The following is a 26,716-nucleotide window of genomic DNA, read 5'->3' on the forward strand; positions in this document are numbered from 1 at the left end:
CTTAACCAACTGAGCCACCCAGGCGCCCCCCAAATTTTTAAATTAAACTTTCCTGCTGATGTGCATGATTGTAGCACTTACAGAAGAACGACTGGGGAATAGAAATTTTTGCAGCTTAATGAACCCTAAAGTGCAGCCTACTTATTAAAACTTTAGGCTGGGGCGCCTGGGTGGCTCAGTCGGTTAAGCGACTGCCTTCGGCTCAGGTCATGATCCCAGGGTCCTGGGATCGAGCCCCGCATTGGGCTCCCTGCTCCGTGGGAAGCCTGCTTCTCCCTCTCCCACTCCCCCTGCTTGTGTTCCCTCTCTCGCTGTCTCTCTCTCTCTCTGTCAATTAAATAAATAAATAAAATCTTTAAAAAAAATAAAACTTTAGGCTGAGGATTAGATTTATATTACTGAATTAATCAGGAGATTGGAATTCATGTTGAGAAAAAAAATGGAAGTTGGAAAGGGTTGTTGTTACCTGAAGTTCTAAAATGTGCAGAAAACTCAATAGAAGAATGATAGTTTGTAACTTTGAAGGACTCTCCCAATAGCTTTAAATCCCTTTTGGGAAGAGGCAGGGAAATTAATAAATGCAAATGTCCCACCTAAGTTTTGAATTGAAAGTGCTAGGATGTATATAGTGAAATAAAGTCTAGAAAACTCATCCCAGGGCACCTGGGTGGCTCAGATGCTGAAGCGTCTGCCTTCGGCTTGGGTCATGATCCCAGGGTCCTGGGATTGAGTCCTGCATCGGGCTCCCTACTCCTTGGGATCCTGCTTCTCCCTCTGCCTCTCTCTCTCTGTCTCTCATGAATAAATAAATAAAATCTTTAAAAAAAAAAAAAACTCATCCCATTGATACCATGTAACCTGAATAGCAGGAAGCAAAAGCTAAAGTGTGCTCGTTTTTTATTTCATAATAGTAGGGTTCTTTATCTTATATAAATGATCCCAAAAAATTGAACTGCCTTCTGCAGGACATTCCATTGATATGACTACCTAAACTGCTCCCACTTCTGTGGGTGCCTGGCATGTGGGAGGAGAAATGTATGTCTGAAAGACTCAGCATTTGTGAATGAAACTTTTGGACTAATACATCTTAAAAATTACGTGTCTGTATATCATTTGGTCCAAGCCTTAGCCCTGCATTTTAGAAAATACATTTTGGCTTTTAATTAGACAACTGTACCTGTTAAACATTTTCTTATGCAACCAAACATATATTTAATATACAATTTTTTTTTTTACTCAAGAGGATCCTAGAAACCTCCTCTTTAAGAATTTTCACAGCAGCTTTTTCCAGAGAAGGAAAAGCTAGTAAAAACTTACCAGATGTGCTGCTTATTTATTAGCAACTTTGAAGGTTCAGATGGGGGAGTGTTGAAATAAATGCTAATGTTTAAAATTTTCTATATAACGTGGTGTAGTGTAATGATCAACGGCATGGTCTTTGTGAGTTCAACATCCATTCTACTCCTGACTTCCCCACTTAATTCCTGGCTGTGTGACTTTGGGGAAATTACTTAACGTCATTGATTTGTCTTTATAATGGGGATGATGATACTTTTTTTTTTTTTTTAAAGATTTTATTTATTTATTTGACAGAGAGAGAGACAGCAAGAGCAAGAACACAAGCAGGGGGAGTGGGAGAGGGAGAAGCAGGCTTCCTGCCGAGCAGGGAGCCCGATGTGGGACTCGATCCCAGGACGCTGGGATCATGACCTGAGCCGAAGGCAGACGCTTAATGACTGAGCCACCCAGGCGCCCGGGGATGATGATACTTTTCTCATATTATTATCTTGATTAATAAGATTATGAAAGCAATTTGCATACTTAAAGAAGCCTGGCACATGGTAAAGTTTCAATAAATAGCCCTTATTACTATCATCCATGATATTCCTGTTAACGATTCTTCAATTATAGCGTTTGTGAAATAGGTCCTATCTATTACTGGTATCCTAATGCTAAATGAGAAGTTCATTTCGTTTCATGCAGAGATTATGTAATACTTCCTAACTGGTCTTACTGCTTCTAATTTCTCTCTTCTCTAGTATATTCTGCATTTCCCTGTCAGATTAATCTTCATAAAATGCCATTTATATTACCTTGGTGACATGCCCCAGTTACTGACCAGGTCAAGTTCAAGTGCTTTAGCCTGGCATTCAGTTCTCTCTTTTTCTCTTCTTCTGAGATGAGCAAACTGTTTATTCTACCTCTGTTTTATTTAATACTGTTTCTACTTCGTGATTGTTTCCTTAAACTCTCTGTGTCTTTAAGCTAGGGCCTTCTTCTGATATCTCTGTTCTCTGAGCTCCTATTGCTACTTATTGTCTATAATTTTGGTATTATGCTGAAGTGCTGCTTTATTTGCTAGTTGATTCTTGAATCTCTTATTTCATCAAGTAAAATATCAACTCTTGGTAGGCCGGGCCAGATTTTAATACTCTTTTTTCACTCCTTTCTTTCCAAGTCCAACATAGTGTTTGATAAGAGTCTGTGCTTAGTACATATTTATTGGTCACTGAGTCACCCATACTATGCTTCAATCATAGGATATGAGTATGATACTGTTGATGATGGATATCCACCCAGGTGATACTGTTTTGGAAGCTGGCTCAGGCTCTGGTGGAATGAGCTTATTTTTATCCAAAGCAGGTAAGAGATTGGGAGAAATGAGCTGAATTTAGATGGGCAAAGAAAATATTCAATCTTTCATAATAACAGAAAGTTAAGTGGATAAAGATGTCTTAGAAAATATTCACAGGGCGCCTGGGTGGCTCAGTCGGTTAAGTGGCTGCCTTCGGCTCAGGTTGTGATCCCAGGGTTCTGGGATCAAGTCCCGCATTGGGCTCCCTGCTCTGTGGGGAGCCTCTCTCTCGCTCTGTCTGTCTCTCTGTCTCTCTGTGTCTCATGAATAAATAAATAAAATCTTAAAAAAAAAGAAAAGAAAATATTCACATAACTTTGTGATGAAACCAAATGCAAGCAACTATTTTTCTTTCCACCTTGTACGCTTATTCTAGTCATTCTCCCTCTAGCCCTCTCTCCATTTTCTGTGCTTTCTCTTGCACCCTCCATGTGTTTTAAGGCTTCTTCCTTTTTTTTAAACTAAACTTTTTATTGGGACATAACATAGCTATAGTGCATAGATCATAAGTGTGTAGACCCTCAAAGAATTTTTATTCATTTATTTATTTATTAAAGATTTTATTTATTTATTTGACAGAGAGGGACACAGCGAGGGAACACAAGCGGGGGAGTGGGAGAGGGAGAAGCAGGCTCCCTGCGGAGCAGGGAGCCCGATGCGGGACTCGATCCCAGGACCCTGGGATCATGACCTGAGCCGAAGGCAGACGCTTAATGACTGAGCCACCCAGGTGCCCCCCTCAAAGAATTTTTAATACTCAAGTAGTTATCACTCAGATCAAGACGGAATGTTGCTGCATCACAGAAACTTCCTCATGTTTCCTCTTAGTCATAATCGATTCTCCCTAAAGGTAACCACTGTTCTGCCTTTTACCATCATTGATTAGTTTTGCCTGTTTTGAACCTTGTATAAAAGGAATCATACAGTATGTACTCTTGAATGTGGCTCCTTTTCAACATTCTGTTTGTGAGAGTCAGCCATTGCATGTAGCAGTTCTTTCATTTTAGTGGCTATATAGTTACTCCATTTTATAAACAAATTACAGCTTATCCATTCTGTCAGTGGGCATTTGAGTTGAATATTATGAATAGTGCTGCTCTGAACATTCTTGTATTTGTCTTTTGGTTCATATGTGTACATGTTTTTTGTTAATAACAATTCCCGATGAATACTCAATATGAGAGAATATAGAATGTAGAGGGCGGTCAGCTGCAAAGTCTCTAAAAATTGTCAGTTGGTAAAAGTACTGCTTGAGCGGGGCGCCTGGGTGGCTCAGTCGTTAAGCGTCTGCCTTCGGCTCAGGTCATGATCCCAGGGTCCTGGGATCGAGTCCCACATCGGGCTCCCTGCTCGGCAGGAAGCCTGCTTCTTCCTCTTCCACTCCCCCTGCTTGTGTTCCTGCTCTCGCTATATCTCTCTCTGTAAAATAAATAAATAAAATCTTAAAAAAAAAAAAAAAAAGTACTGCTTGAGGGTAGCACCTGATCAAAAATCAAGAGGTATACAGTAAACATAAATATCTGTTCATGTTCCCATCACTTGATTTCTGGTTACTGTTATTTTAATTGATTATTGCTCCTGTTGACTGTTTGATTCCTTGGAGTGTCAGGGTTGCTTTGGCTGTTCTGGCTGCTTGTGCAGTTGTCCTTCCTCAGTGAATGATAGACTGCTGAACAGTGACTGAGCCTTTTCATGTTCTTTATTAGTGTATTCTTTTTTCAATAATAAACTTTGTTAGAGCTGTCATAAGGTGTATGTGGGTAGATTTTATAAAGAAACAGATAAAAATATACTGAATTAAACTTAAACCCTTTGTTCTTTCACCTAATGCCATCACATACAAACATAATCCAGTTTATGCTAGGTCAGGAAATTCATGCTGGCCTCCTCAAATCTTTTTTTGATTCTTTTCTGTACGTAGTTAAAGGCAGTAATTTCTTCGCAATTAGTAACTAAATCCTAAGTGCATTTGACAGAGTGAATTTATAAAAATTTGTGAGAGAGGAGGAGTGCCCATATTTCTAATATCTGTAGTATCAGAGGCATGTCATGGCATGAATAATCCCAAACTATGAGTGATCAAGAAATTATTGCTATTTACCTTTGCGATGGATTTTTTCTCCATAATTTTACTTTCCAATTGTTTAGCTTATGCTAATGTTAACATTAAATTCTGTCCCTTGAGAACATGATGAACTGCAGCTGGAGTTATATTTCAAAAGACATTCTAGAATTTAAACTTTTCATTAGTAAACTATAGACTTACCGATCTAGGACAACTCCCAAATGATACCAAATCACCTCAAATAGAGGTGGGTGGAAAATTAATTGCCTTTAATTAAAATGCAAATAGTCTTCTGCAGAAGCTGCACTATTACTATGCTAGACAGTTTAAAAGTTCTTCAGACACACACAAAAATACAAATATATTTTAAATATATGAAATGCCTAACTTCATCCATTACAAAAGAAATGTAAATTACAACTACAATGATAAACTATATCCAGTTTTTATTTTTTAATTTTTTTTAAAGATTTTATTTATTTATTTGAGAGAGAGAGCACAGAGGGAGAGAGAGAGGGAGAAGCAGGCTCCCTGCTCAGCAGGGAGCCCCATGTGGGACGCGATCCCAGGAGCCCGGGATCATGACCTGAGCCAAAGACAGTTACTCAACCAACTGAGCCACCCAGCTGCCCCTCTATTCAGTTTTTAGATTGACACAGATAAAAATTTGAAAACTCTTTGTTGGAGAAAGTATGGAGAAATAGGCACTCTACTACATTGTTGGTAGAGTGTAAATTGGTATTATTTTTTTGGAGGATAATTTGATAATAATTTTCAAAATAAAAAATTCACATACCTTTTGAGCTAGTAATTTCATTTTGAGGACTTTGTCTTTTCATGGATACAAAGGTTTAGGCAACAATTTTCATTGCAGTATTGTTATAGCATAAGACTAGAAACAAGCTAAATGTTCATCAGTAGATGATGATTTAAATAAACTATGGCATAGCCATACAATGGAACATAATAGCTCTTAAAAGGAATATAGTAGATTATTAATCACTGAAATAACATTGGTAAGTAGAAGGAAAGTATAGAACAGTATATATAATACCTGTATGTTTTAGTGTGTGTTAAAGGCAGGGAAAGACAGTTGGCACCAGCTATCTTGTGAAGGGTAAATAACTGGTAATATGGTTGCCTCTGGAGAGGAAAATTGATTAAGGATCTGGGATGGGATAGAGAGTTTTCTAACCCTGAACTATTTGAATTATTTTTTCACATCAGTGTAATACCTTTGCAGAATAATTCTTTACATTCTTTTATGAAATGATACAATACAATGAAATATCATAAGTTCTTTTTTTTTTAATTAAGTTGGATCACAAGGACGAGTCATAAGTTTTGAAATACGAAAAGACCACCATGAATTGGCTAAGAAGAATTATAAAAAGTGGTGTGATTCATGGAAAATGAGTCATGTAGAAGAGTGGCCAGACAATGTGAATTTTATTCATAAGGATATTTTAGGAGCAACTGAAGACATAAAAACTTTAACATTTGATGCGGTAAGTTTTCTAAAGTAGGTCCTATGATATTATCTAATACTGACTACATAGAAAACAAGGATCACACTTCTTTTGTATGGAAAAGACTCTTCATTATTTGCCCCATTTCTTTTTTTTAAAGATTTTATTTATTTATTTGAGAGAGAATGAGAGACAGAGAGCACGGGAGGGAAGAGGGTCAGAGGGAGAAGCAGACCCCCCGCCGAGCAGGGAGCCCGATGCGGGACTCGATGCCAGGACCCTGGGATCATGACCTGAGCCGAAGGCAGCCGCTTAACCAACTGAGCCACCCAGGCGCCCTATTTGCCCCATTTCTATCTGTAGGAGTAGGAGGAATATTTTCTTTTAATATCATGTAGAATTTAGAGCAGAGAGACATACTGAATCAGGTGCCAAAGCTGTTAATCAATGTGGGGTAATGACCAGATAGTAAGAGGAGTAGTTGAGCATCATGAACCTCAGCATTTCTAGGATAAAGGAATAATAATTTAGGAGCAGCTTTGGGAGCATATTGATCCCAGTGCCTGACTTCATGTTGTGAGATTTGGGGGAATAGCCCTCATCTGTTGGGGAACAGGCAAGAGGCATCTTTAGACAGTTAACATGAGGATGTAGATGAGTGTTCATTAAAGATACTGAGTTTGGGGGCATTTATTATGAGCATACCTCCAGAAAGTGGAGTGGATGGATTTGTGAGGAGGAGGAACAGTGAGAGGTTGAGTTAGGGAGAAGAAACAGAGTAGTATGAAGATAAAAGGATAGATGATGAGGGGATATTTTAGGCTGTGACCAGTGATGGTAGAAATGTGGGACATGGAGGTATTAGTTGGCTTCAGAGTTTCAGAATTCTAGTGTAAGTTTCTTATCCTTGATGATTCCATTATCATTTCATAGCTTGGCACTACAGACTGAGGTCTAGGTCATCTTTGCTTTTTTTAATTGGCTGTTGGAAAGTTGGATTATTTTATCATTTTCTGAGGAAAACTAGTTGAAAAATGAAGTTCAAAGAGATTTTTTTATCAGGACTGGTTCCTATCTCTAATGTTAATAAAGTCTGTGGTTTTGGTGACTCAGATTCCTGGACACAAAGACCACAGTTCTTTTTCCTCATCCTTGTTTGGCTTGCATATTACACCTCAGTAAGGGCCAGAAAAAAGGAGTTTCTCTACATAGGCCATCCATAAGAATGTTACAGATACCTGGAAGGTTAATTGGTCATCAGAAGTTTGCTTGATGGGGACGCCTGGGTGGCTCAGTCGGTTAAGCATCTGCCTTCGGCTCAGGTCATGATCCCAGGGTCCTGGGATCGAGTCCCGCATTGGGCTCCCTGCACCGCAGGGAGCCTGCTTCTCCCTCTGCCTCTGTCTCTCTCTCTGTCTCTCATGAATAAATAAATAAAATCTTTAAAAAAAAAAAAAAGTTTGCTTGATGATCATGAAACAACAAAGGACTTTAATGATATCATTGAAGCTTTGTAGAAACCTGTTGAACCATCCCTGATCTAAAAGAAAGAATATTCCTTACTAGATTTATTCGATGGACTCTCTTGAGTAATAGTGTCAGATGATTGCCAGTATGAGAAAATGTAGGAGGAGGAGCCATACTCCTGCCATCCAAAATGATGGTAAATTGAACAAATAAGGTGTTAAACTACAAAGACAGAGAACAAAAGGAGAAAAAAAATGTCTAGTAAAATATTTTTAACGAATTTTAAAAAGCCTAACCATCAGAAGATGAATGGACACAATGGAATACTAAAAATAGTATTATTTAACATAGTGAAATAAATGTACTATATCTACATCAGTAAATCTCAGACATGGTGCTTAGTGAAAAAAATCATTATAAAAGAATATGTATGGAATGGCCACACATAGGTAAAATTTAAAACTACACAAAACAGTACCATGTACTGTTTATAGCTATATACATATGTTGTGAAAGTATAAATTATTTGGGAACATTACCAACTTCAGGACAGTGATTACCTGAGGAGAGAAAGGGAGAGGGGAAGAGGGAACTAAGTTTTGGCATCCATTCAGCCTGGTTCACTCTTGGGCTCCCATAATAGCCAAGATGATCTTGGATAAGTTACTTAATCTTTCTGTGCCTCAGTTCTCTCACATATTAAACAGGAATGATAATAATAGTTCATATTTCATAGAGTTGTTGAGGATTAAATAAGATACTTCATATAAAGTGCATAGAACAGTGCCTGGTGTATAGTAAGCATTAAAGAATTATTAGCTATGACTTTCATCATTATTATTTCTTTCCTTTTCTCTACCTGTTTAAATTCTATTTTCCCCTCAAAGTTTAGATCAAAGGTCACCTCTTTCATGGAATGTACCTTACTCATTAACTGGGGGATTATCATCATTTTCTGAATTATTGAACCACTGTTTCTTGATTCAACAAGCATTTATTAAAGACCTGCTATATGCCATGTACTATGCTAAGACAAAAGTGAATTACACATTTAAAGGAGCTTTCAGTCTAGAAGATAGACAAACAATTACTGGAAAGACTCAGAAGCATTGAACACCATGGCTGTAGAAATTGGGTATCATGAGGTGAAGCTGCAAATGCAGTCTTAAGGGGCTAGATAATGAAGAACACTTGTATGTATACTAAGCTAGGGCATAGAGACATTTTCTTACAGATAATGGGAACTACTGATGAGTTCCTAAGTGGGGAGCAGAATGTCCAGATTCCTATTTTAAAGTAATTCATTTTTTTTTAAATTCCAGTATAGTTAACGTACAGCGATTCATTTCAGGTGTACAATATAGTGATTCAGCAATTCCATGTATTAGTCAGTACTCATCAAGATAAGTATACTCTTCCATTTTAGAGTAATTCTGGTGGAAGAATAAGGCTGTGAGTCTATGTAGAGAGCTATTGTAATGTTACAATAAGATACAATAAGGTCCTGATCTAAGGCATTAGCAGCAGGATGAATTTGAGAAATACTTAATAGGTAGGTTTGTGGGGCTGGATAATTTTAATCCAAACGGAAACAACTAAACCCCACAGATTCTCAAAAGAGAATTCAAGGTAAAGAAAATGATGACTCTCAACAAGTTTCTGGTTTGAGTGACTGGATGAATGGAAATGTTAATTGAAAATAGAGTATTCAAGAGGATTGGCAAGTTTCTTGGTTATCTGATTTTTGGTCCTTGTCAGTAACATAGACAAACTACAGCCGAAGAAGCCCATTTATATTTATCATGTTGACCCTTTGATTCAGTCATTGAGATCTTTCCTTGAAATTGAATAGGCATTTTAAACTCCTGTCCAAACCTGAATTCTTGATTATTTCTGCCAAGCCTGCCCTTCCCATAGTCTTCACCATTTTCCTTACTAGAAAATGACGTCTCCGTCCTTTCAGTGGCATAGGCTAAAAACACTGGATTCATCCTGACTCCTCTTACTCTCCTATCCTACAACCAATCCTAATTCTAATTGACTCTATCTTTTCAAAATATATACCACTTGTTATCATATCTAGTGCTATTTACTATTGCAAGTCATCGTCATCCTTCCTTGCCTTCTCCCAGTCTTTTCTATGTGTAGATTGAACGAATAAGTCAGAATGTACTTATGCCCCTGATTGTACACTCACAGTTCGTCTCTTAGCGTTTTCCCCCTTTTGTCTCCACTGCAACAGTGGCCTTCTCACACTCACCAAGTGTCTTACAGTCTCAAGAGCATTTGTACTTGCTGTCTGTCCATCTGGAGCACACTTCCACCCTATATTTCCACAGGGTAAGCTTAATCATTTTCTTCAGGTCTCTCCACTGACCAGCCTACATATAAAATAGCACTTCCTTTCCATTACTCTCTGCCCCTTATATTCTGCTTTATAATTCTGAAGTTCATCATGTCACTTATCCTCCTCTGACTTACATATTTATTGGATTTTTGTTTAATGTCTGTCCCTTTATTAGAATATATGGTCCCTTGAAACAAAATAGAATATAAGCTCCTGTTATATATCCTTACTACTTAGCAAAATGCTTGGCACATGGAAGGTGCTCAATAAATATTTGGTGAATGAATTAATAATGAATGATGACCCATTAATACTATTTAAAAAAACAAATAATGGAATAATTTCTAATTTAGTAAATATGTTGATGTGCCAACTACTCTTAGCTTTCCAGAGTTCTTCATCAATAAAAGCCACTTTGTTTTCTATTTTGACCATATTTGTTTTGTTGTAAATGACTTTGTTTTTTAAATTTCATTTACTCATTGTATTCATTTGACATCTTTTATGAGTACAGTTCTGTATTCTGCAAATGGATGAGGAATAAAGAACTAAGTCAGGATTCTTGCATTTTAGAATCTCTAAAATTAATACTCATAACTTACCTTTTGCACATAGAAATACATATTTGAGATCATGTGAATTTGCTGCCAAAATCTGAACTAAAGCATTAAAACTTTTATATATACGTATGCATTTGTATGTATATATGTGTATATGAGATATAGCTGAAGAAAGATTCCTGTATTATTGATATTGTCAAGTGCAAGACACGCCATTATGATTTTCATGTAGTCAAGTATTGTGACACATTGTATAATAATAAATATGCCTTTTTGAGAACAGCAAAATGACAGCTAATAGTACTAGAGTTTAAAAAAATGAAGACTTTAACTGGGTAATTGCTTTCCAAAGGTGTATCATTTTACCGCAGTAAGAAAGAAGACCTGTGCTTTGTTTAAACAAAACTCAGTCTGATTTGCTTTCCCCCTGACAGGTAGCTTTGGACATGTTGAATCCTCAAGTTGCTTTGCCTGTTTTATATCCAAATCTTAAACAGGGTGGTGTGTGTGCTGTATATCTAGCGAAGTGAGTAATGTGGCTATTCTTTGTAATGTGATTTTAAACACACTTTTGTTTTGTCTCAAGTAGTTGACTACAATGTTCATTTTGTAACCGAATTAGGTATATATGTCATCTTGTAAAACTGTTTTGAAACGACGTATGTCCCAATTAATTTATATTGCTGTTTAAATCACCCTTTACCTGAATGGTAAAATAAGATGCATCTTTCTTACAATTTAGAAGAAAAGTTTTTAAAAGTGTAATGTGAACAATAATGTTAAATCATAGTCTCTGTATATATATTTTTTTTACTTAGTAGTCTATGAAATTGCATGTTATGTGATCTAACTTGCATGTTTATATTTCCCCTTTGGTTTAACTATAGCATTTAAATTTGGGTTAAGAGGTATAGTGAACTTAAAATAAGTATCAAGTTATTATTGTAATAGAAATTTAAAGTACTTTTTTCACTTTTCTAAAAGTATCACACAGGTTATTGAACTTTTAGATGGAATTCGCATCTGTGAACTTGCTCTCTCATGTGAAAAGATAAGTGAAGTCATTGTCAGAGATTGGTTGGTTTGCCTCGCAAAACAGAAAAATGGAACTTTAGCTCAAAAAATAGAACCTAAAATCAACACAGATTTACAATTACATTCTCAAAAGAAAATTAGAATTGAAGGTGAGATGTTTCAAGAGGATGACCATGGTGAGGTTCGATTTTATTTCATCATGTTTATAATAATAAATGGAGGATAGGTTCCTGAGTGTACTGACCAATGATTATAAAACTATTTCTGAGGGGGGCGCCTGGGTGGCTCAGTTGGTTAAGCGACTGCCTTCGGCTCAGGTCATGATCCTCGAGTCCCGGGATCGAGTCCCACATTGGGCTCCCTGCTCGGCAGGGAGTCTGCTTCTCCCTCTGACCCTCCCCCCTCTCATGTTCTCTGTCTCTCATTCTCTCACTCGCAAATAAATAAAATCTTAAAAAAAAAAAACAAAAAAACAAAACTATTTCTGAGGGATTTGTTCTTTTTCCCTAGAGAAATTGAAATGTATTTATTCTGTTAAATTAAAATCTCTAAGGGGCAGAAAAATGACTTTTCTTGCCTTTTATGTAAAATTCTGATACCTTTGAAGAATTGATATTTTTGTATCAAGGAGGTCGGCTTATGAAATACCTTAAATATATTAAAGGATGTTTTTAATTTAGGTCAGTGATTATTACTGAAGGGAAAGAATTTAATAGGACCTGATATGCAAATAGCTAATATTCCAAAAAGCAACTTCCAAGATGCTACTGGAATTCCTCAAAGAGCTAAATTTAGGTCCTTGTTGTATGATCATTATGGTCATTATTTAGGCCATGAACAAGTTTTCAAATATCCATTGATTGATGATATATAGGCTTATCCATTTGGTTATAAAACCACATATAAGTTTATCATTTAATCCTTGACAAATTGTTTCTGTAAGATAACTAGCAGAGTAGCTCCAAAACAAATGCTGAAAAAAAAATGTTTGAGAGAAAAAACTTAAAGGGGCAGTAGTTTGTATTTTAACAGTTTTATGAACAAATTATAAAATATTTTATATAGCTTATAATATATATTTTGTTCTACAACAGAAGAGTCACATTCTGATTTTCCATACGGATCATTTCCCTATATTGCTAGACCTGTACACTGGCAAACTGGTCATACAGGTGAGTGATGTTTTCAGGCCATATTAAATGTTGTTTTCTTCTAATTTTGTAATGACCTTACTTTTTTGTCTCCTTAAATTAGCTTTTCTTGTCAAGCTGAGGAAGTTTAAACCACCACATAACTGAGTACCTCAGATGACAGCAACTGATTAGAAGATGGAAAAGTACCAAAATAGAACTTTATATTGTGAATCACTACTTTCATAGGTTGGAATTGTTAGCTATTACTATGAATCGTATAACTTTTACATACAATTTTGAAAAATAACAAAAGCTAAAGGAAGATGTGTAACATTTCAAAACTGTTTAAATGTCCCATTTGACACTTGTCTTGTAGTTAATTTGACATTTTGTAGTTAATGATTCCAAGTTGGTTTAGTTGAGCCATCTCATTCTTCACTTCCTGTAAACCACTCCATAGATTTGTCTTTCTTCATAAAATTAGTTTTCTTTTCTTTCTTTGATTGATGGTCATTGGCTACCAAAATAAAATATGCATTTTAAGATAAATTTTATGTATCTGTGTATTTTAAGTACATATTTTAATGGCTTGTATCTATCTTAAAAAGTAATCTGGGTTATAGTAAATAATAGGAAGAAAACTGATAATGATATAACCATCTTAAAAATTATAACAAAAGGGGGCGCCTGGGTGGCTCAGTTGGATAAGCGACTGCCTTCAGCTCAGGGCATGATCCTGGAGTCCTGGGATCGAGTCCCACATCGGGCTCCCTGCTCAGCAGGGAGTCTGCTTCTCCCCCCTCGGGCCCTCCCCCCTCTCATGTGCTCTCTCTCTCTCTCTCTCATTCTCTCTCTCAAATAAATAAATAAAATCTTTAAAAAAAAAAATAACAAAAGATGTAACAATTCTTGAATCTCTTTTATCCTTCTCAGAATCATTTTAACTCATTTGAAAGAACATCAGAATTAATTAGGGGTTTATTATTCATAGGCATCAGTTATTTAGCATTTACCAGGTGCCCTGCATTGTTTTAAGAACTTTATAAAGTTTTTTCATTTATTATGTGTAGCTCATCTTTAAGGTTATCCATATTTTACAGATAAACAAAAACTTAAGAGTGGTTAGGTTATTGTTTAAATATAGATGTTTTATAGGTTTTAAAGGGTAGTGCCTGGGAAGATAAATGCTGCTATTCCTGGGTTTATCCCTTAGGCTAGAGCTATTTAAAATAATATATATATTCTAAATAACATTTTACATATTTTTCATTATGTGGAAAATTTTAACATGAAATCTCTGCTTTTTTAGACTATAGTCTAAAAAAAGTCTAGACATTAAATAATCACACAAATATAAAATTAAAATTGTTATAAATGCTCCAAAGAAGTACAGAGTACTATAATAGGGATTTTGCTCTGGTTAAGTAATTACCTGTGCAAGTGACAATTGAGCTGAGACCCGAATGGTAAGTACAAGCTAATTATAGCAGGGAAAATGAGAACAAAAAGGCCAGCGATGCTGGGGTTGAGTGAAAGAGACTGGAAAAATAGGTAGGGGTCAGGCCATGCAGGATCTTGTATATCTCTTAAGGAGTTTGTCCATGCTAAGAAAAATGGAGTCTCACTGAAGGATTTAGTGAAGTGACGGGTAACATGTTTAGATCTGTGTTTTGAAAAAAAATCACTCTGCATTTCAGAAACTGATTGAATCATAAGCAGAGTAGTCTTCTGTTGTCATATTTCTAAATGGTAACTATCCGAACACTCATACAGTAATAATGGCTTTATAGTTTTCATAACATTACCAGATATCTAGAAGCTCTGAAGTACATTTTAAGTTCTGTCAAGAAATACTTCCCTTTTGGGGTGCCTGAGTGGCTTCGTAGGTTAAGTGTCTGCCTTTGGCTCAGGGTGTGATCCCAGGGTCCTGGGATTGAGCCCCGCATTGGGCTCCTTGCTCAGTGGGGAGCCTGCTTCTCCCTCTCATGCTCCCCCTGCTTGTGCTCGCTCTCTCTAATAAAAAAAAAAAAAAAAATTCCCTTTCTTCTGCCTTCTATTTAACCAGTAATAAAATTCTGTCCTTCATGTATTGTTTTGAATGCAAGCTCTAATTGTACTACTTGGAGAAGGGGCTGGCTTAAGAGCGAAGAGAAGTAGTACCTTCTACTATTTCTTTTTTTTTTTTTTTTAAGTAGGCTCCATGCTGGGCATGGGACCCAATGTGAAGCCTGAACTCATGACCCTGAGATCAAGACCTGAGCTGAGATCAAGTCAGACACTTAACCGACTGAGCCACCCAGATGCCCCATTCTACTCCTATTTCATGTAGAATAATTAGTTTCTGTTCAGTACACTGTGCTCAATAGATGTTGAATTGAACAAGACTTCTTTAACAGTGTCCATTCTAATATTAAGCTAAATTGAAAACCAAACTACATAAGCAAATAAGCATTTATTTATATGGTTAAAATTCAGCTTAAGCCCTTTCTCCATGTCTCCACTAGAACATTAAGCATGTTTACAGTCTTACTTATGCGACAGATGCGATCTTCTAAAATTAGCTTCCTAAATGCACATCTGGCTTTCATCTACCATACTGTAAACTCCTCCAGATTTGTGACTGACTCAACTGTCTTCCTAGTACCTTCCAGAGGTCCTACCTTTTCCACCCAGTAAATGGTCAGTAAAAGTGTGCTGATGGCTATAAGCCTATACTTGATCATGTATTGTTTTATCTGTTGACTTGGTTCTAGGGAGAAATTTAGGAATATAGCTCATGGACTGTGGGAGAATTGGAGTTTGAACTCCGTACTTCAGAGGCAGTGGGGACGCCTGAAGATTCTATGGTCATGTAAAAGGAGGTATTTTTTTAAAGTTAGTCTATAAGTCTATAGTCTACGAGTATTTAAAGGAAGGAAAAAACAAGCGAATTAGGAATTAGGACACATAGTATACCTTATGAGTTGATTGGTAGTAATCTACAACCATGAGGTGAGGAAAAGGGGCAGATGTAAAAAATATTGTGAAGGAATAACCAGATGAGCTGGTGATTCATTGGATATAGAGAGAATGAAGCTATGTATTTTCAAAGTTTTCTCTGTTTATCAGGAGCCCTTTCCCTTCCTTTGCTAGGCAAAGCAGGACTTAGTCAATGCTCAGCTCATATACTACTTCCTCTAAAAAGTCTTCAACAGGTCTCTCACCCTACAAAATTAATTCTGGGATCTTTGTGTTCCCAAATGTTGATCATATAATTAGCATTGCCCTATTACATCATTAATTTATAAACCCTCATTATGTCTTAAGTATTAGGATTTTAAATCTGCATGACTAGAACAGTTGTAGTGACTGAAATAAGTTCAGAAAGGGATTTTTTTTTTGAGGAAAAATTATTTGGTTTTAGATTATATAACAGTTGCAGTGTTCCATGCCTGCCTATGTGATCCAGGAATAGGGTTTGGTATATTGCTTTTTTCCTTTGGCTTCACTCTAAAATCTGAGGCGTCCTCTGCATATTCACGTTTCAGATTAATTTAGGTGTCATAAAGCTTAAAACAGCATAAGGTAAAGAGAAAGTGTCATTTAGTATAAAAATAGGCTATATATTCAGATAGAACTGGGTCCTATCTTGCTGTTTTTGTTGTTGCTGTTGTTTTACCTTGAAACTGTGACTTTTCTGAGTTTGTCACTAAAATGTGTGTCATGATGCCACTTAAAGATTTCTTGAGGGGGGTGGTCAGCGTTAAATGAGACTACCTTTGTAATATGCCTGGTACAAGATTGGTGATTGTGAGGTACATAAATTCGTAAAGAATGCCTTATTTAGGGGCGCCTGGGTGGCTTAGTCAGTTAAGCATCTGCCTTTGGCTTGGGTCATGACCCCAGGGTCCTGGGATCGAGCCCCGCATAGGGCTCCCTACTCAGCGGGGAGCCTGCTTCTCCTCTCTCTGCAGCTCCCCCTGCTTGTGCTCTCTCACTCTCTCTCTCTCAAATAAATAAAATCTTAAAAAAAAAAAAAGCCTCTTTTATCTCCCAACCTTGTCAAAATAACAACTATTTTGTTCCTAATAAATGTCATAAGCGTGTTTATGTAAAACTTGTTTTCTGAACATGTTTTGAGAAGAAATTTTTAAAGGTAGAAAAACAGGTTTTTACCTGAAAAGCAAGAAGTTGCTTGCTTGTGTCTGAAGATAGAAGCATTGATAAGCATCTACTGCTATATTTTAGCACAGAAGCCTGGAGTACAGTATCAGCTCTTTGTGTCTCTTGTAGAATGATGAATTGAGTTTTCTGCAACCATAAGCCATTAAGTGATTCCAACCACCTTATGTGGACTTAAGGAAGAAAATTTTGCTAGCAGAGGTCACTACTGGCAATCAGCAGCTGCTGAGGCAGTAAGAGACGGACCACTGCTCCTGAATAACATTGTGTTACCCTTAAATGTCCCCACACCCCTAATAAGCTCACTTCCAATTAAGCCTACTGAGGGAAAATGGATGTATATGTTTACTGGTCAAGTGTATGTATGATCAGTTGTTTTTCTCTATTTTGTCTACCCTCTGTCATCCTGAAACAAAAGGTTTTACATTTAACTTTAATACTCTGAATAAAAGAGGATTGAATAAATACTTGTTCCTTCCTGTAGAGGATCTGTGTATATCCTAAACCAGGGATGGGATGAAAGCACAGTTCCATTTACAACTCCCTTAAGTCAAGGGCTCCACTTCTCATCCACAATCCCTCAAAGTCATGCTCGTTTTTTCAAAGCAAACTGACTGGAGAGCCCCTTCCTCCCTGGGTGCACTGTGCTTTCCTGTTGAGATATCAAAGCCTAAAATACAGTGTTACTACTCTTGATATCTACAGGCGCCAGTCTGAGTAAACCATAACTACTTGTGTTCTGCTTTCTATAAATATCTGTTCAAATTGTGGCTAGAACTGTCTCCCAATTCACTCCATACAATCTTTCATCAGGAACTTGATTCTTAATACTTTCACCACCTCCTCAGTCCTTAGTAGTCTACCAAAAGACTAATGTGGCAGCTTATTTTCACCACCAAAGGTAGGATTTCATCAAAGGGGGTAGTAGAACATAATAGGAATTCAGGCTGTAGTCTAGATTCAGACAGACCTGGGTTCAAATGTCGCTCCGCCACTTTGGGCAAATGATTTAACCTCTCTAAGCCTCAGTCTCCTTATCTGCAAAGTAGAGATAATAGTATTTATCATAGGGCTGGCTGTGGACATTAAGTGAGATTATCAATGTAAAATGTTTAACATATTGCCTGGAACATTTTAAACATGTAGTAAATCTTACAAGAATCAAAGAGTGCAGGTAAAAATTGCTGGGATAGAGGAGAAGGATGCTAAAAGGCAATTTTTATTTTATAATTTAGTCTATGGTAGATCCTACTTACCTTCAGATAAAAGTGAACCAATAAAAATTATGCTTGGAGGTGTTGCAAGGGAAGAGACTAAACTCTCAGTCAAATTTGTTTAGTGATTACTAAGGCCAGGGAATGGAACAATGACTGAGATGTGATTCCTACCTTGAAGAGTCTTAAGAGTTTAGTTTCTCTTTTAATAAAACTTCAGTAGCCACTGTTAATCTCATAAGGATACAGCAAAAATAAATATGTGATATTCTGAAATAATACAGGTCTCATTATAGAATTTAAGAAGAACCATAAGAAATCTGTCAGTCCTCTATCTTACATGGGTGAAAATCTAGAAGAAGGGCTTTATAAGAAGTAAAAAGGATCACTGCTAGTAGAGTGATACCTTTATAAATATAATTTGAATGAAAATTATGGTGTGATTGACTGAAAGTATTTCCAGTTCATATGATTATTTTCTAATTAAGGTACCATTGTTCCAAGTCATTTAAATCCCAACGAAAATGAAATGTGCAAATAAATATGATACTTATACCATGTCATGATTAAAAATCAGGTTTCCTAAGACTAATGACATGGGGAAATGCTTTATGATAAAGTGAAAAAAAGCAGCCTTAGATATAGTATACTTCTAATTTTTTTAAAATAGAAGATAGAAAAGTGTATAGTGTTACAGAACTATAATGATCAAAACAGGATGGTATTTGCATAAAACTGACCCATAGAGAAATGGAACAGTATAGAGAGCCCAGAAATAAACTCATATATGGTTAATTAATTTATGACAAAAGAACCGAGAAGTGGGAACAGACAGTCTCTTCAATAAATGGTATTGTAAAAACTGGACAGTCACATGCAAAAGAAATGAAGACCACTATGTTATACTATGCACAAAAAGTCAACTCACGATGGATTAAAGACTTGAATGTAAGACCTAAACCATAAAACTAGAACAAAATGGGAGGACATTCATCTTGCCAATGGTTTTTTGGATTTGACACCAAAAGCAAAGGTAACAAAGCAAAAATAAACAGCAGGATTACATCAAATTAAAAAGCTTCTGTACAGCAAAGAAAACCATCAGCAAAATGAAAAGGCAACCTATGGAATGGGAGAAAATATTTACAAATCATGTATCTGATAAGGGGTTCATATCCAAAATATATAAAGAACTCCTACAACTCGAGAAAAAAAAATCCAATTAAAAAATGGGCAGAGGAAATGAATTGACATTTTTTCAAAGAAGACATATAAATAGCCAACAGTTACACAAAAAGGTGTTCAACAGCACCAATTATCAGGGAAATGCAAATCAAAACCACAATGAGATATTTCATACTTATTAGAATGGCTATTATCAAAAAGATAAGAAATAACAAGTGTTGGTGAGGATTTGGAGAAAAGGGAACCCATGTACACTCTTGGTGGTAATGTAAATTGCTACAGCCAATATGGAAAAACAGTATAGAGGTTCCTCAAAAAATTAAAAATAGAACTATATGATCTAGCAATTCCATATCTGGGTATCTATCCTAAGGGAAAAAATCACTCTCTCAAAAAGTTATCTGCACCCCCTTGTTCGTTGTAGCACTTAGCAATAGTCAAAACATGGAACAACCTAAGTGTTCATCCGCTGATGAATGGATAAAGAAAATGTAGGGTGTGTGTGTGTGTGTGTGTGTGTGTGTGTGTGTGTGTGTGTGTGTGTGTGTGTGTGTGTGTGTAGACTAACATTCAGCCATATAATATTGGAATGGAATATCATTCAGCCGTAAAAAATAAGGAAGTCCTGCCATCTGTGACAACTTGGATGACCTTGAGGGCATTATGCTAAGTGAAATACTTTGGACAGAAGAAGAAAAATACTGTGTGATCTCCTATGTGGAATCTAAAAACAAAACAAAAAAATGAACTCACAGATACAGAGAACAGATTGTTGTTTGCCAGAGGTGGGGATGCACATTGGGCAAAATGGGTGAAGGTGGTCAAAAGATACAAACTTCCAGTTATAAATCAATCTTGGATGCAAAGAGCAACATGGTGACTATAGTTCACAATACTGTATTGCATATTTGAAGGTTACTAAGAGTATATGTTGTAACTTCCCATCACAAAAAAATAAACTATGTGTGGTGATGGACTTATTGTGGTAATCATTTCATAATACATCAAATCATTATGTTGTACACCTAAAACTAATACAATATTATATATCAATTATATCTCAATTTTAAAAACTGTATAGAAGAAAACCAGTAGTTAATCACTGATAAAGATTACAAATTTATTTTCTTTTTGAAACTTCTATTGAATGAAACATTTCAAAGAAAATGATTCAGGGTCTTCAAATACTTAATACTTTAAAATACTTGAGACCCATGGTGTGTTAGGTTTTCAATTTAACATAAGTCACACTAAACATCTTTTAGTTTAGATAAGCTACCACAAAAACAGATACTGACACAAGACAAAAACTGAAAAGGAGAAAACTTTCAATGCTAATTTAACTCATATTGTTCTAGTATATAAAATTATTATGTACCCCTGCCTGTAAGGACTGACCACAGGTCAATAAATAATTTGGATTTGTTAATAACTTGCATAAATCTAATTCTGACATACTACTAAATCATACCTTGAGAATAGCTATAAGCTTGAGAAGGATCGACTACCATGTCCATTGAGAAGGAGTTGTGTGATTCCTGAGAATGTTTCTCCATCACCTCTACTGTATCACTGGATGAAGATGATGAAGACAATCCCAGTCTAACATATCTTCCTTTTTTACCACAGAGTGAACAATCTACTGGTGTGGCACTAGGTCCCTTGGGCAGTTGAACTTCATCTCTGTTGTAGTTTCTAACAGCTCCACTGTGATGCACAGAGCGTTCCCGTTGCCATATATAATGGGTTGGAGCAATAGCCATAACCTACGGGGGAAAGCTTTCCTTTAGAATTTTAATAAGATTTTAAAATTTGGTAAAATTAAGTACAAAAATGACTCACAGCTATCTCTAAAACTAGATCTAAAAACCCAAGTTACTGATGTTAAAAAAAAAAAAAAGATATCTCCGTTAAGACAGTATAGGGGTGTGTGTGTGTGTGTGTGTATAAAGTGAATCACTGCTTGAATCCTTAAGACAATACAAAGTACTTAAGTTATTTCAAATATTTCAACCTTCCAGGTTTTTCAGTTCTGATTCTAAGTTTGGGATAGATAATACAGTTTAGTCCAAAACAACACATAATTCTTAACTTTGGAATATATTTGGTTGAAAATAACACTAAGGTTTCTAACTATGTATGTTAGGCTAATCTTAACATGTTTGCACTTATGTCAAGGGAAATGGTGAATAAGAACATGGGTAAGTTACTTAACTTCTCTGTTCCTCAGTTACCTTATCTGTAATATGGAGAGAATAATAAAGTCTCCTTTAGAGGGTTTTTGCAAGAATTAGATGAGGAATTAATTATAAAACACTTAAGATTCATTGCTACATGTTGGGCTAGATAAAATACTGCCTTTTGAGTCAGGATAGCCTTAGTTCCTTAACGTGGCTCTGCCACTTGCTAAGTTGTAGGATATTGGGCAAGTTACTTAGCTTTTCTGAGGCTCAATTTCTTCATATTTAAAATGGGGATACTATCTGCCTCATAGGAGGGTTATATATGTGTAAAATCCTTATCACATAGTAAGCAGCTGGCAAATGATAGTCATTTAAGAAGTCAAAGTAGGTAAATACACCTACATATGTTGACCCCATGACGTCTAAAATTTCTAAGCAGAGTGTTAGAATGTTATTCTAAGCAAAAAGGTTTAGTTGCTGTTATCAATGATCAAAGTAAATGAGAATTGTAGAATTTGTTAGTTAGGCAGTGCCTTATTAATGCCTAAACCAGTGATTTTCAACTTGTTTCAAGAGCTCTGAGTTTTCATAGACTATATCAGGTGTCCCAGGATGGACTATGGGAAGACCAATCAAGCAGAGAACCTCAGTTTAGGGGACTGTGTATAAAATTTCGCTTGGAAAGAAAGAAGGCTTTTGTTGTTAAAAATGAAAACCTTAAACCCCAGATTGAGACCAGTCCACTTAGAAAACAGGGTACCTGTGGCCTCCCCGCAAATGGCATAAAGAATGCTAGCTATGCTAATTTTTTAAAGTATATTTTAGGATTGAATTTATTTTATAATCCACTTCTTAAATCCTTCACAAAAATTTTCAACAAACATGTAATAAACATAATTTTTTGAAAGTAGATGTAAAGATATTAATTCTAACAATAAATATTTCCATAACAATATAAAACTAGGTTCAGAGCTACCTGAAGTGAGGAAGTAGAGTGTCAGAATTTCTTATTCCTTCCATATTTATCTATTTCTTCCTCAACACTTGTACATCTTTATTTCCTATTTCTGGAATGTCCTCTCCCTTTTGTCTTAGTATTGCTTTTCCTTCAATGCCAAGCATAAGTCCCACCTTTCTAAAAACTCCAGTTTTTAGATTGTACTGTTTTATTGTTAATGCTACATTAGGACTTTAGCATGTGTCTAGTACTCAGATATATCTTTTTATGAATGTAACCAATCCACTTAAAGTCCTCTGGGCGGGAATAGTCTTAAACACCTCTATCAAATGCCTTCCACACAATATTATGTAGTCATTGTATATTTCTTATTGATAGATGAAAATAATTAAGAATTAGGGGCCACTGACATAAACTTCCAACAACATGATTTTTTAAGAATCCTGTAGCAAAGTCTAGTGAGAAGAGCAGAGAAAAATAGGAAGCAAAGGGGACAAAATAGGTTTAGTAAACCGTTCTTTGTATAACAAACTAGGTATCAGTCTCTCTAAATGCTAACCCAGCTAGAAAAATGCATGTACACATACTTGTATACTTTTTAAATATGTTTGCATATATTTTATACATACAAATATTAGAATATTATTGTGATAACAGCAAATTGCAAAGAAAACTGTAAGAGGGTCAAGAAAGTGGGATTTTGGTCTTAATTCTATTAGTTCTATGACCTTGGGCAAATTACATAATCTTCTGGGCTATAGGTATCTTTTGAATAATGAGAAAACAGGTCACTTACAGTCCTCAAATTCTGTGATCTATGAAAGTAACTTCTTTGTTTTGTTTTTTAAAGATTTTATTTATTTATTTATTTGACAAAGAGAGATACTTTGAGAGAGGGAACACAAGCAGGGGGAGTGGGAGAGGGAGAAGCAGGCTTCCCGCGGAGCAGGGAGCCCTATGTGGGGCTCAATCCCAGGACCCTGGGATCATGACCTGAGCTGAAAGCAGACGCTTAACGAATGAGCCACCCAGGCGCCACTGAAAGTAACTTCTTTGAAGCTTTAATAGCACTTGATCTACTACAAATGTTATCCTAGTTTTTATTTTACTCTTCTCTCATTTTTAGTGGTTTATTTTGGTGTCTTGATGGGTGTTCCAAAACTTAATACTTGGCCCTGTATTTCTCTATATATTCTACTTCTCTTTGATCTCAAGGGATAGTATAGTGTGTTAAAAACACTGACTCTTGGGGCGCCTAAGTGGCTCAGTCGGTTAAGCGTCTGCCTTCGGCTCAGGTCATGATCCCAGGGTCCTGGGATCGAGCCCCTGCATCGGGCTCCCTGCTCCATGGGGAGCCTGCTTCTCACTCTCCCTCTGCCTGCCGCTCTCTCTCTCTGTCAAATAAATAAATAAAATCTTTTTAAAAACCCCACAAAACTGACTCTGGAATCAAACTGCCTAGGTGTGAATACTAGTGTGCTGCTTGACTAATTGTGTGACCTTAGAGAAGTCATTTAGCCTCTCTGTGCCTCAGTTTCCTCTTCTGAGATTAGCTAGCTAGCTGTAAGAATTGTTGTGAAAGTTAACACATATGCAGTACCTAGAACAGTACCTGACAAATGCTCCCAAAGTATTAACATTATGTTCACCTTGATCTCTTATTACTCTACCAAGCTTTAAACATCACTTATATGTGATGACTCATACTTAACTCATACATGTTGACTATTCACTTATCCAAATATCACCTTAAATTCCTATGTCTGATACCAAATTCCTTATTTTCCCAATAAACCAGTTTGTTTTTTTAGTGATTCCTATTTCCATTATGGAATCCATCACCCTTTCTGTTCTACAGATTTGAAACTCTGAAAGCTCACTCTCCCATGGGCCCTATATCCAACTGGTCACCAAGTAATGACAAGTATAATTTCATAACATTGATTTTTCTTTGGCATCGCTATCTTCAGCACTAGGTTTACACCTTCCTTCCTGAACTATAGCAAGTTTAACAGTTTCCAGTACCTTCCCCATATTGGGTCTCTGCTGCATACGGTCATTGGATTATTTTGTTCAACACTCTTGTTTATATCACATCTCTGCTTTCTAAATTCTAATCTGGAATCGAATAGTAGCTGACAGACAAATCAGCTCGGATGATACTGTGCCGTCTAGGCCAGAGTACATAATAAGAACAGAGAAAAGCTTCCTCTTGATAAAATTGCTACCCTCCATCAAGCATAAAGGGACCGGAAGTGGAGTCTAACTCTTTCTCATCAGATTGGCATATTCCATAATCTGTGAACCAATCTAGAAATTAAGCTATCATCAATCTAAATAAATTCCACCTCAGAGGAGCTGATATCCAAAAAGGTAAACTGATTGTAAGAAGATAATAAGGTCAGAATAAATAGGGAAATTGTCTTTACTCTTTTCTGGAGAAGCCCTACATATATTTTTCAATATAATCATACCTCATCTCTTTCCAAAAAAGGATTTGAGGCAGCTGACAAAAAGTAAAAAAAAAAAAAAAAAAAATTCATTAAACTAGGACCCAAAAGGGAAACTTTGGCTAAAGGGAAAAAGCAGACATGCCGGTAGTAAAAGGTGATAGAATTAATGTAGTTAGGGATAAAACTTGGCTCTTAGCTTCTTTGCAGCAACCAACGTTAAAAAAAAGAGACAAATTTAAAAATTCATACTATCTGAAAGGAGAGAATAAGTTTTTTGATAGTGGTATATAATGGAAAGATTGCCAACTTTAAGTACTAGCTGGCCCTGCCACTTACTGAATGAATGACAATGGACAAGTTACAACCCTTCTAAGCCCCAGTTTATTCGTCAGAAAAATGGAGAGAATACTTATGCTATTTAAGTCCTTTTTTTAAATGCTATTTAATTCCTGAGAGAAAATAACACAATAGACACAAATGTGTTTTCCAATTAACCAATATAAACAGTGGGAAGCTAGCTGTCAGAGAAAACAGAACACTGGGAAGTCATTAAATGTGAAGTTCTGGGTTTACCACTTAGTTGATGTATGATCTTGAGTAAACCTCAATCTCCTCAGTCCTCAGTCTCATCAGATGTAAAATGAGAATGCTACAACCCTCACAGGTATTTTTGTGAGGATAAGAAAATTTACATGAAAATATTTATGAATTTGTAGAGCATAATGCAGATGTAAAGTATTATTATTGTAAGCCAGTTTGTAAATACTATCATAACTTGGGCTTACTTGAGGATGAGGGTTGGCAGTATGCCAATACCTGGCTCTCAATAACAAATGCATAGAATACTTAACTAAATTTCTAACAGTATGTCTTGCCACTTAAATGCATCAAACTTCAGGGCAAAGATGATATAGTACTTCTTTATAACAACCCCCCACAACACTGAACTTAAGTGTCTTACTCCTAAGTTAGCTGTTAAATGAATAGTTAAGAGAACAGGATAAAGTCTAGGTAATTTCCTTTCCTATATACCACCATGATTCAACCGTACCTGGTTGGAACAGCCATAAGAAAGCCTATCTACCTATGTGCCCCTGTTGTAAGAGGCAGTGCTAAGTCAGTCTGGTGAAGAAATTTTATAGTTTGTTTTTTTACTATACGGATAAAAAGGTATGAAAAAGAATTGCAAGCTTTAAATTCCATTCACGCTGTCAGTCAGCAGTATTTACTGACTACCTACTATGTGTGTGGCATATAGTTCTAGGGATTGGGGGGTACAATGAGAAAATAAAGATCATGCCCTCTTGGAATTTATATTCTAGCAGGGGGAAATAGACATTAGCAAGATAGGTGAAACAGAGTATATCATATGATGGTTAAGTGCTATGAAGAAAACTGGGAAAAGGAATACAGAGGAATAGTGGGAGGTACTACTTGTTATTTTAGCAGCTTTATTGAGCTATAACTCAAATACCATACAATTCACCCACTTAAAGAATACAATGGCTTTTAGTATATTCAGAGTTGTACAACCATTACCACAGTCAATTTTAGAATATTTTCATCACTCCATAAAAAAGGAAATCACACCCCATTTCTCCCTCCCCTCAGCCTCTGGCAACCTCATCTACTTTCTCTTTGGATTTGTCTATTTTAGACCATTCATTTAAATGGAATCATACAATATGTGGTCCTTCGTGACTGGCTTCTTTCACTTAGCATAGTATTTCCAGGGTTCATCCGTGTTGTAGCAGGTATCAGTACTTCATTCCTTTTAATTGCCAAATATATCATTGTATAGCTATACAATATTGTTTATCCATTCATTTGTTGATGGACATATGGGTTTTC

General features: G+C 36.2%; 2 protein-coding genes across 3 annotated transcripts in view; one reads left to right on the forward strand and one right to left on the reverse strand.

The window, feature by feature from the left end:
* The first annotated feature begins 1,716 nt into the window (after nucleotides 1-1,716).
* Nucleotides 1,717-13,260, forward strand: TRMT61B (tRNA methyltransferase 61B). 2 transcript variants are annotated; one of them, XM_081796985.1, is made up of 6 exons: nucleotides 1,717-2,643; nucleotides 6,018-6,208; nucleotides 10,978-11,069; nucleotides 11,528-11,727; nucleotides 12,673-12,750; nucleotides 12,833-13,260. In XM_081796985.1, exons 1-6 carry the CDS (start codon nucleotides 2,544-2,546, stop codon nucleotides 12,874-12,876), a joined length of 705 nt encoding a protein of 234 aa, XP_081653111.1. In that variant the 5' UTR covers nucleotides 1,717-2,543; the 3' UTR covers nucleotides 12,877-13,260. The 2 variants fall into 2 exon arrangements, with proteins under 2 accessions (XP_081653111.1, XP_030893051.1); XM_031037191.2 differs by having other exon boundaries at nucleotides 1,748-2,643; nucleotides 11,528-11,754.
* Nucleotides 12,673-26,716, reverse strand: part of SPDYA (speedy/RINGO cell cycle regulator family member A) — a 32,291-nt gene continuing 18,247 nt past the window's right edge. Inside the window, exons 6-7 of the mRNA XM_006741672.3 lie at nucleotides 20,743-21,037; nucleotides 12,673-13,228 (exon numbers count right to left, since the gene is read on the reverse strand). Of these exons, the coding sequence (XP_006741735.2) occupies nucleotides 13,140-13,228; nucleotides 20,743-21,037 (384 nt within the window). The 3' untranslated portion in view covers nucleotides 12,673-13,139. The remainder of the gene's footprint in view (nucleotides 13,229-20,742; nucleotides 21,038-26,716) is intronic.

The sequence above is a fragment of the Leptonychotes weddellii genome, chromosome 10, assembly GCF_054177405.1.
Source record: "Leptonychotes weddellii isolate Sample4059 chromosome 10, ASM5417740v2, whole genome shotgun sequence".
Taxonomy (NCBI): Eukaryota; Metazoa; Chordata; class Mammalia; order Carnivora; family Phocidae; genus Leptonychotes; species Leptonychotes weddellii.